We start from the raw sequence: 10,965 nt of genomic DNA, 5'->3' as shown, positions 1-10,965 counted from the left end.
CTAATTTAAGAATGACTGTTTTACATTGCATTGCATTGCATTGCATTGCATTGCATTGCATTGCATTGCATTGCATTACATTTACGTGTTTAGCAGACGCTTTTGTCCTAAGTGACGCATGAAAAGAGCAATCCAAGGTCATTACAGCAAACTACAGAACAGGGTGGATAAGTTACGATCCGACTCACACACACACACATACACACACACACACACAAACAGCCAACACAAAATATTCTCACTGTTGCTGCCATGTAGCATTATAACACTGGTATACCATTGCCAAAACTTTCCAGCAACATTGTGAGAACACTTTGTGTTTTCTGGGGTGAATGTGTGTTTATACAGAAACGAGAATATATAAAATAAGTATAACATTCGAAAAAAGGGACCAGAAAGGGACCAAAGTCAGTGGTGTGTCTGTTATGTTCATTTTAAACCTTCATTAGTGCAAAGACTTTGGTCTTATTCAGAAGTGGAGCGCCTCTCTACTGTACCCATGCTGTTTCCAGAAGTTTCCACTCCTCGGGAAGCTGCAATCCCCCTCCCGTTTTGTCAGCAGGTTTCGATGCTTTACTATTCGATGTATCTCCAGTTATGCAAAGTTATGTCCTGACTTTAATTTATTTTCGTAGCCCTTCCCTCCCTCATTCTGTGGTAAGTAGATGATCAAAAAGGGGATGGAACAGCTCCTGCACCTGTGTATGTGTGTTCAGGTTCAGACCCTAATCTGTGTTGGTGTGCGTAGCTTTTCGAAGAAAGGTCACGGCAAAACCGGAGAAGAGATTACAGCAGTTTGAAGCGCTGCAATTTTAAGCAATCCCATGATGCATTTCATGTTGACCTGTCCACAGACACATTGCAGCATCTCTCCGGTTATCGTTGGTAGTTATCAAATATTTAAATGACACTTTATGAACATGTTCATGATGGTACTGTAGAAAAGTGAAAGTCTTTCAAAATTAACGCCAGGGAGGAAGCAAACCCGGAAAAGCAGCAAAAAGGAACTTGACCTGTTTAAAACTGAAAATTGTGACCATTCTGAATTGGTGTGCCTGGCAAAGTGCTTTCCCAGGGTCGTGTTACTGCATTAAACCACCTTAGGGTGCCATTTTGGCTCTGTGTATATTGTTACAAAAATAAATGTCATTCTTGTTCATGTTTAGAATTCAAAGCCAGCAACTTTATGCATTTGTGCTCGTGTGAACAGAGGGATGTCTGTTATAAACATGAATGTGTACTAAAAATATATATAAATATATTATTATTTTTTGCTGAACTGCAATTAATGTAATTTCATACGCAATACCTGTGGAGTATATGTATATTTTAATTGTCATTTAGCATGTTCGTTATATTTTGTTTCTATATTTTGTTAAGATGAAATATTATGTGTGATAAAATGTCTGTTAAATGTCAGTGTGGCAAGCTTGCACTTTCATCGTTTTTAAGGATTGATCATCACCCTGCTGTAAAATCCATGTCAGCTTGAAAATTGAGCTGATCAAGCTGGTCATGACGCTGGTCTACCTGGGTATGAGCTCGTCAACCGGCTAGCGCTGGTAGCTTGTCTGAGCTAGTAGCTGGTTGACCTGTTTCAAAACATAGCTTCAGCTGGCCAAACTGAGAGCTGGTCTGAACTGGTCAACCAGCTAAACCATGTCAAGCTGGGCGCTGGTCAGAACTGGTCAACCAGCTAAACCATGTCAAGCTGGGCGCTGGTCAGAACTGGTCAACCAACTACCAGCTGTTATTTTCAGCAGGGCAAACCGCAGAATCATTGATTGCTAAAGGAACTGTCTGTGGACCTTCAAGGGCTAGCCCCCCAAAGTGGGAGGGTTTTTTTTTTTTTTTTTTTCAAACCCTTGCACATAGTTTTAAAAAAATATATATATATTATTATTATTATTATTATTTTTACTGTATTTGACAGGGTCAATGCACATTAATAGCATTTCTGTAAATGTGCCGGCGTTAGCCAGGGGGGGCTTATTTTCACCGGTAGGGCTGCACGTCTCTGAATTGTGGGAGGAAACCCAGTTAAAAACACGGGGAAGAACGGGCAGCACCCCGCGCGGAGAGGACCCAAGCTGGCCGAACCCGGGACTCCGACCTCCGTTTTTCGCGAGACATCAGCGCTAACTGCCGCTAAGACCATGCCACCCGCTACTTTCCCGTGGAGCCGCGTGTGCCTTTGAGTGGGACTGATTTCGCACTGTATGCGTACTGCAGGTTTGCTGTGTAATCTGTACGGAACGAAGGCTTGTGTGGAATGTTTAATTGTCCACGGATGGCTCATATTTCTACTATAAAGTATGCTCTGAACAGAAATTCTGTGCTTGTTGTGTATGTTCTGATCCTCATTCCCAGCCCGGATTCAATCAAAGGTGTCCTAAAAGGTACAGTAGGTAATTTCGGACTTCCAACGGTCAAGAGAGGAAATGCAGCAACACTCACAAACTGCAACACTGTTTATCCCTCCCCTTCTCTGCAAACGCGCTGATGTTGAAACGCCATTGGATGTGGCAATTGGCTTGAATTATTGTGCAGCTATACGATGTTATGTTACACAGTGCTGGCCCGTCAACTGCATATTCTGAAACCCTCATTTAAGGACTATAAACATGTCAATGAGCCCTTTTGAACGATAGGAAGGGATTCACAATGGTCTTGTTGCAATGTTTTAACAAAAAAAAATCCTACCAATTGTAACTTTACGTTAACAACATACTAATGAGAAGAGGCTATTGAGCCCAACAATGCTTGTCATTGTTCCACGACTGGTTCCTACAAGCGTATCTACAAACTAGATCTATTAACTTACGCCATATCAAGCCGGGTCTTGGAAAGTTTCATGAATATTTCTGTAGACTGACCTTTAAGGATTGTATCACTGCAGAGGTCGATCATTCCATCATAAAAGAGGATAAACATAAAAAAATGAAACGCGTCGAAATCGGGTAACATCTGTATATACTCTATATATACACACTCACCAAGCGCTTTATTAGGAACATTTTTACTTTATTACACGTACTTATTCATGCGTTTATCTAATCAGCCAATTGTCTGGCAGCAGTGCAATGCATAAAATGTGGTTTGGGTATCTCATGAGCAGCAGTTCTGCAGACAGAAATGGCTTGTTAGTGAGAGACGTCAGAGGAGAAGGGCCAGACTGGTCAAAGCTGACAGGAAGGTGACTGTAATGCAAATAACCACGCATTACAACAGTGGTGTGCAGAAGAGCATCTCTGAACACACACAGCATCATAACTCTTAAGTGGATAGGCTACTGAAATAGAAGTCTAAAAAATAAATCTAATAAACCTAATAAAGCACTCACTGAGTGTATATGTATAATAATAATATAAATAATCTTTGAACTGGAATTACTTGCTCATGAGTGGCTGCCTTGGTGATGTCCAGGATGGACTTTTCACAAATGTGTATATTTCAAATGTTTAATATGTTTTAACTGTGGCCGAGGAGTGGTGTGCCTACTAAAGATTAAAAATTTTGGAGAGGCTCTGTGCCCTCTGCCTGCCTGCCTTCATTTCTGTCCCACAGGGCTCCGTGCTTGGTCCTCCGTGCTTGGTCCCGAATGTGATCAGGCGCACGCTGCTGTTTATCACTGTTGCCACTGGATGGCAGTAGAACCACACGAAGATCAAATGAATCCCAAAGACAAGATGTTGAACAGGCACATTTTAGTAGCAGGTTGATTTTGGGTTTGCTCATGTGAAGTTCTTAATTATAACATGGAAGTCAGTATACGCGTTTTATTATACGCAGAATTCAACGCTAGTCTATTGAATGGACGAAGTCCAATAACCTTCCGCAATGGAGCTATATTAAGTTCGGGCTCTGTTTGCTGCTTCCATCCGCTGGATGGTGATATGGTTACACTGTTCCTATAAGATACCCCCCTCCCTTCTCAAAAAATAACACATCCCTGTATATTTCAATGAATAATAAAGAGCTGACAACCGTACGCTATACATTTTCTGTTTCAATACAGAAAGCACGCGTTATATAGCCTATACATATTGTTTTATATATTAATATTAATATAATTCACGTTATACATACATTTCTTCGATAGAGCTGATAGACCTAGTTATTGCCAAGCCCGTAGAAATGGTTAAACACGCATACAATACAGTTTTGGCTTTACGACCAGCATATGCTTAAATGGTTCAATTCCACACTTGATACAATTGCAAAACAGCATGGTCATAGATATCAACAACAAGCTCTCTTAAAAAAAATGCAATACCATTTGTATACGCCTCGTGCCAATGACAGAGCTGTTTGTACATGAATTGGCGTCGTTTACAATAGCCTCCTTTCTGCGAGAGCCACCAGGAAAGGCAGAAACGCTGGAGAATCCTACCCAGTGACGTCTCACTCACAGCAACACAAAGGGGCGGCCGCTCCGATATAAAGAACCGGGAGCTCAGCCTCCGCCGCACAGTGTTCGCGAATCTGTTGAACAGTGAGGAGGGCGAATGGATATACTAAGGACTATCGCGTATCAGCCTGCAAACAACAAAATGTGCGAGCACACGCGCAACAAATCCTGCGAGATTAAAAGAAAGAAAGCCGACGAGAGTGCTCTCGCTCCCCCGGAGATGTCGCGGATCGTCACAGACTCCACGACTGGGAAATGTTATTGCCGTGGAAAAGTTCTTGGAAAGGTAAGTCGACATGGAAATGAAGTAGCAATCGTTACGGGTAGGCACGTTGGCCTCAATGAGATCTTGTTTTGAGAATAATAATGTTCGCTGGTTGACGTGTAGGTACCTTATTGCCTTCATCAATTCTAGTTTATTCACTTGTTGGGTTCTTTCTCCAAAACTTGCCACCCACTCCCTATTGTTTATTATCAAACAAGTCATAAGGTTATTGCATGAACCAACTGTAACAGATACCGACTACGTTGGGTAGTAAGGCAACTAAATTGCAAAATTGTCTGCTTTTTTTTCACAGGGTGGTTTTGCCAAATGTTATGAATTTACAGACTTGACAACGAATAAGTTGTATGCTGCAAAAATCATTCCTCACACCCGCGTTTCCAAACCGCACCAACGGGAAAAGGTATAAAGAACCATTCGCCTTCTGCCTCCCGTTTAAAACATCGCACCGTTTTGATGAAGGAAAAGGAAAGGTGGGCTACAACTAAAATATAATTCTTTTCTCCCGACAGATTGACAGAGAAATCGAACTGCACAGAATCCTTCACCACAAGCACGTCGTTCACTTTTTCCACCACTTCGAGGACAAAGACAATATTTACATCCTGTTGGAATACTGCAGCAGACGGGTACGCTAAATCTGAATGTTAACCTTGGCGCCCGCCTGTATTCCGTGTCAAGGAATTACTGGGCTGCTCTCCGCCTATTTCGGCTGCATATTGGAATCGTGTCCTGCGCAAATGTTCTGGCTCCCGAATAACGCGCGGTTTCCTTTGCGTTGTTTCCTGCAGTCTTTGGCTCACATTCTGAAGGCACGCAAAGTACTGACGGAGCCGGAGGTTCGGTACTACCTCAGACAGATCGTGTCTGGAATGAAGTACCTCCACGAACAGGAGATCCTGCACAGGGACCTGAAGCTAGGTACGCACCTAGCACACAACGCACAATGCAAAATTAACCATTATCTGAAGACGGCCGCTACGACAGTGCGCTAACATATCCTCTCTCTTTCTCACCGTGTTTCTAGGCAATTTTTTCATCAATGAGTCCATGGAGCTGAAAGTGGGTGACTTCGGTCTGGCTGCGAAGCTGGAGCCGCTTGAGAACAGGAGACGGACAATCTGCGGCACCCCGAACTACCTGTCACCCGAGGTCCTGAACAAGCAAGGGCACGGCTGCGAATCAGACATTTGGGCTCTGGGCTGCGTCATGTAAGTGTCTGCCGTCTTCACTCGCGCTGCGCTCAATTACTATAGAGTAATGCTTCGGGGAAACGTTACTTCCGTGTCAGCTGTTTGACCCAGGCCGTGTCCTCCCTTCGCTCTCCTCTGCAGGTACACCATGCTCCTGGGTAGGCCCCCGTTTGAGACCACCAACCTGAAGGAGACGTACAGGTGTATCCGGGAAGCTCGCTACTCCATGCCCACCTCCCTCTCTCCCTCGGCCAAGCTGCTCATCTCCAGCATGCTCTCAAAGGTCCCGGAGGACCGACCCAGTCTAGACGACATCCTCAGACACGATTTCTTCATCCAGGTGAGAACTCCGAGCCCCTGAGTTTCCGTAGCGATGCCAGTCCGGTTTCAGGCCTCCAATCGGTCAACCTTTTATTTACTGTCGGAGAGACGCAACGAGGGACACGCAAGCAAAACTTTATTTGTATAGCACGTTCCATGTAGAACTGCAACACAATGTGCAATGTGCTTTACGCGGAGATGAAATCAGAAATTAAATGCAGAAAATGTAAAAAGAGAAATTAAAAAGACAGTAATAAATGGTTAAAACTGAATGATAATAAAATGTAAATAAAAAAAACCTCATACAGTCAATCGATTTGTATAGAAATAACACAAACGAGTGTGTATGTGTATATATATATGTGTGTATATATGTGTGTGTGTGTGTGTGTGTGTGTGTATATATATATATATATATATATATATATATATATATATATATATATATATATATATATATATACATATACATACATACATACATACATACATACATACTATATAAGTGTGTGTTCACAATTGGTACCATACAGGCCGTTTATGATATATCTAAAACTGCTCAGAGTCACAAGAGAAGCAAGCTTTAAGATCCCCCCCCCCCTTCCCCACTCCTCCAGGGCTACACGCCAGAGCGCCTCTCCGTGTCCTGCTGTCACTCCGCGCCGGACTTCCACCTCTCCAGCCCCGCCAAGAACTTCTTCAAGAAGGCGGCGGCGGCCATCTTTGGAACGAAGAAGGACAAGGCCAAGTACTGGGAAAGCCTGAGTAAGTTCCCTCACAGGAAGCCGGTTTCATTCGCGTCTTTACCACCCGCACCTCCGCAAAAAAAGTCTCCTCTTTTATCTCAAGTAGTAAATATTGTAATGTCTATATGTAAGTTGTAGTTTTGACGACCACGCGTGTTGCTGCCTGTTACCGTTGCAAGATGGTGGATTTCACCCGTTTGTAGTAAACGGGGATGCTGACTGTTGGTTTTTGTTTTTTTTTCTTCCTCGTTGTCCTCGTAGATAAACTCACCAAAGAGGAAGAGGAGCTGTTCAAGCTGCGTCACGAGCTGAAGAAGACCTCCATTAGCCAGCAGCCCAGCAAGCCCGAGGTGAGTCCGCTTACCCTCTCCACCGCTACCGTAGCAACGGCGAGCACCTACAGACCGACCCCAACATTCCTTTTCGCTCACGGTCGATTATGACGAGACCTTACATCAGAGGCGTTCGCCAGGTATAGGCGTCTTATTCAGAGCGGCGTGTCTAAGGACAAGAGCGCTGAAAGACCCTAGAGGGAAGTAGAGCCAAGTGATAGGAATGACCCACATGGATTTGGACTTGAGGGACTTATTAACCAGGTAGATTAACCTGATGACAAAGGATTATAACTATAAAACCGTTTTAGAATGTCAACGTTAAAGAAAAAGTAAAGTAATACCTGTTATGGTGTAACCGGACATTAACCACTGAGCCCTCCCACCTTTCCCACAGGACGCTAAGCCCGCGGCTGTTCCAGCGGGAAAGCCAGTCGTTCTGGGGAAGGAGAGCGGGAACAAGCAGCAGATCCGCGACACCATCCGGATGATCGTCCGCGGAACGCTGGGAAGCTCCACCAGCAGCAGTAGCGAATGTAAGCGTGGCTTCCGGAATGTCCCAGCCCCCGCCCCTCCAAATGTCCCAAACCACTGTCTGCAGAGGCCTGGGTGTTTATTTATCTATTTATTTACTTATTTACTTCTTTATTTGCAGGTCTTGAAGACAGCACCATGGGCAGTGTGGCCGACACCGTCACCCGGGTGCTGCGAGGCTGCCTGGAGAACATGCCGGAAGGTGAGCGCTTCCCCTTTCCAGCTGTCACTCGAGGCCTCCCGAGTCCTGCGGGCCGCGGGTGTCTGCTCCCGCCCTGCGCTGCGCCATCTAATGCCTCTAACTGGCTAATGTACCTGAACATGAGTGAAATCAGGCGGCGTAGTGCAGATGCCTGCAGACACTGCGGCCCCACAGGACGTGGAGTTGAGTAACACTGCAGGGCGGTCTGTAGCGTAGTGGTTAAGGTAGAGGACTGGGACACGCAAGGTCGGTGGTTCTAATCCCGGTGTAGCCACAATAAGATCCACACAGCCGTTGGGCCCTTGAGCAAGGCCCTTAACCCTGCATTGCTCCAGGGAAGGATTGTCTCCTGCTTAGTCTAATCAACTGGATAAGAGCATCTGCCAAATGCCTGTAATGTAATGTAATGCTCTTCAGCATTTTTATATATATATTTTTAAAGACTACTGCTTACCAAACGGGTGCCTGTGGGGATTAAAGTAACGGTTTGGCTGGGTTTCATTTCAGCCACCGACATGCCGAAGGACACCCCCGGCTCGACCTTCCCGTGGGTGACCAAGTGGGTGGACTACTCCAACAAGTACGGCTTCGGCTACCAGCTGGCGGACCACATCGTGGGCGTGCTCTTCAACAACGGCACGCACATGAGCCTGCTCTCCGACAAGAGGTGAGAGGCCCTTCCGTTTCGGGAACACCGCGGAAAAACGTAATGCAGACGTAATAAAGTCTCGCTGCGGCTCGTTGCATCGCCCGATGTCTGGAAGTGACGATAGTTTGTGCGATTTCCGATGTGCTGAGCCGCGGCAGTACATTTTTAAGTGGATTTGTTGTCTGGAATGGGGAGTGCCGAGTGTGTTTTCCGGTCTTTGGCTGACCCCACGTCCCCTCCCCTCCTCCCCCCCCAGGACGGTGCATTACTACGCTGAGCTGGGACAGTGCTCCGTCTTCTCCACATCGGACGCTCCTGAACAGTTCGTCAACCAGGTCACCATCCTCAAATACTTCGCCCACTACATGGAGGAGAACCTGATGGATGTAAGTGCCAACCCTAGCCCACCCCCCCCCACCCCCTGACCCTGCCTTGCCCTGCCCATCAGCAGCTTATTAATTAATTAATCTTTTACCCCTCAGGATCTTGTGGAACTAGAAAACTAAAACTAATCGTGACCGCAACAAACCGGCTCGCTCAGCAACATAGACGCTGATAGATTTGACAACAATACGTTAATGAAAAAGCAGAACCTGCTGCCTTCCGGGAAAGGGCCTCGGCCATCTCCTCTCTAACTCCTGTCCCCTCCTTCTCTGACAGGGTGGAGATTTGCCAAGCGAACCCGATGCCCACAAGCCCACGCTCTACCTGCTGCAGTGGCTGAAGTCGGACCGCGCGCTGATGATGCTCTTCAACGACGGCACCTTCCAGGTAAACCCCAGTTCAGCCCTGCTCTTCCCCCGTTTGAGATTTAGGAGCTTTTCTCGAAAGGGAATCCTCAAGTCTGGCCCTCGAAACCAGGGCTGGCTTTGCTTGGGTTTGGATTTCTTTTCTCCTAGGTAATTAACTGAACAATTAGTGCTACTCATTAGCCAGACTGTCCTGTTTTTTAAAATTATTATTATATTATTATGCCAACCTCCTCCCCTTCCCTCTTGGGCGGTCACCATTTATTCATATTTAGTAAAGCAGCAGTTGTAGGCTCCTGTGGACCATGATTTGACGTTCTCTGCTCTAAGCCGTTTTAACGAGCCCAGAGCTGGGCCCCGGCCGTCCCTACCAGCGCCCGTGACCCTTTTGCGTTCCTCCTCCCGGCCCCAGGTGAACTTCTACCACGACCACACCAAGATCATCCTGTGCAGCCAGAAGGAGGAGTGCCTGCTGACGTACATCAACGAGGACCGCGTCTCGGCCACCTTCCGGCTCAGCGCCCTGCTGCTGACGGGGTGCTCGCCCGACCTGCGCTGCCGGCTGGAGTACGCCCTGAGCATGCTTCAGCAGAGGAGCGGCTGAGCCGTCCGCCGGGGGGGACCCGTTTCAGGGACGGACCGCGCGCGGGCCCGATTTTGTCCGGGGGACACATTTTTCGAGGACGGACCTGAGGGCGGGTGCTCATGATGGGAGACCCGTTTTTCAGGGACGGGACCGCGCCTGAGGTTGCGCGGGGCCCGATTTTGTCCGGGGGAAACATTTTCAAGGACGGACTTGAGGGTGGGGCTCGTGGGGGAACCCCGTTTCAGGGACGGACCGCCTCAGGGTGTGGGGCCGATTTTTGTCTGGGGACACATTTCAAGGACGGACTTGATCCAGTAGGAGGGAAGAGTGGAATTGATGAGTAAGAGGATGAGCGTGGAAGGCTGAAATTGAGTAGGGATCAACGGGGGGGGAAGGAGGAACCAAAGGTTTTTCCCGGATGTTTCCAAGGGGAAGAGTAGAAGGTAAAAGGAGAAGCAATGCTGGGCTGGAACCAGATGGACTTTTACATGAAATCCAACGGGATGGTTACAATTGTTATTATTGACATCTTGCTTTGTTGAAGCAGTGCTGGACCAGTGGACACTGTTCTGTCCTTCTGACTGTGTGTGTGTGTGTGTGTGCGTGGGGAGGGAGTCTTCAGCAGTGTGTGGTGATACTGTGTAGCTCTCTGTGGAGCAGAGTCAACTGTGAATACATTCCATCAAGAGGGGTGGGGGGTGGGTAAAACAAGGGGCTCGACGCAGAGACATCTGTGTCCCGGCGGCTTTCCGATGGACACGCGGGGGGGGGGGGGGGAATAACTTATTATGGACAAAAGTAACCGTATTTATTTATTTAATAAAATTTAATTCTTGAAAATAACTTGTGCTTTTGTGACTGGTTTTTGAACGCATGGCCATGTTGCCATTAGTCAGTGATGTCCGTGTCCTCCACTGTATTTTAGTCCGTGTCTTCTACTGTATTTCCCTTTACAGCAA

The 10,965-nt window shown here is 46.7% G+C and overlaps 1 protein-coding gene across 1 annotated transcript; it reads left to right on the top strand.

Annotated features, from left to right (window-relative positions):
* The first annotated feature begins 4,481 nt into the window (after window positions 1–4,481).
* LOC133141935 (serine/threonine-protein kinase PLK2-like) lies at window positions 4,482–10,692 on the top strand. The gene is made up of 14 exons (XM_061262767.1): window positions 4,482–4,697; window positions 4,990–5,097; window positions 5,207–5,323; window positions 5,486–5,615; window positions 5,722–5,905; window positions 6,029–6,227; window positions 6,826–6,973; window positions 7,216–7,304; window positions 7,684–7,822; window positions 7,942–8,022; window positions 8,530–8,689; window positions 8,928–9,057; window positions 9,332–9,442; window positions 9,833–10,692. Exons 1-14 carry the CDS (start codon window positions 4,509–4,511, stop codon window positions 10,022–10,024), a joined length of 1,977 nt encoding a protein of 658 aa, XP_061118751.1. The 5' UTR covers window positions 4,482–4,508; the 3' UTR covers window positions 10,025–10,692.
* The last annotated feature ends 273 nt before the right edge of the window (window positions 10,693–10,965 follow it).

This window comes from Conger conger, chromosome 12 (genome assembly GCF_963514075.1).
Source record: "Conger conger chromosome 12, fConCon1.1, whole genome shotgun sequence".
In the NCBI taxonomy this organism is placed as follows: Eukaryota; Metazoa; Chordata; class Actinopteri; order Anguilliformes; family Congridae; genus Conger; species Conger conger.
This window is presented reverse-complemented; position numbering and strand designations above follow the sequence as displayed.

What these genes read in the sequence shown, in the direction of transcription:
- LOC133141935 (XM_061262767.1), top strand. Translation starts at nt 4,509, where the DNA reads ATGGATATACTAAGGACTATCGCGTATCAGCCTGCAAACAACAAAATG. An exon ending in TGGGCTCTGGGCTGCGTCAT is followed by an intron (nt 5,906 to 6,028) that starts GTAAGTGTCTGC and finishes TCTCCTCTGCAG; the next exon opens with GTACACCATGCTCCTGGGTA. An exon ending in AGCAGCCCAGCAAGCCCGAG is followed by an intron (nt 7,305 to 7,683) that starts GTGAGTCCGCTT and finishes CCTTTCCCACAG; the next exon opens with GACGCTAAGCCCGCGGCTGT.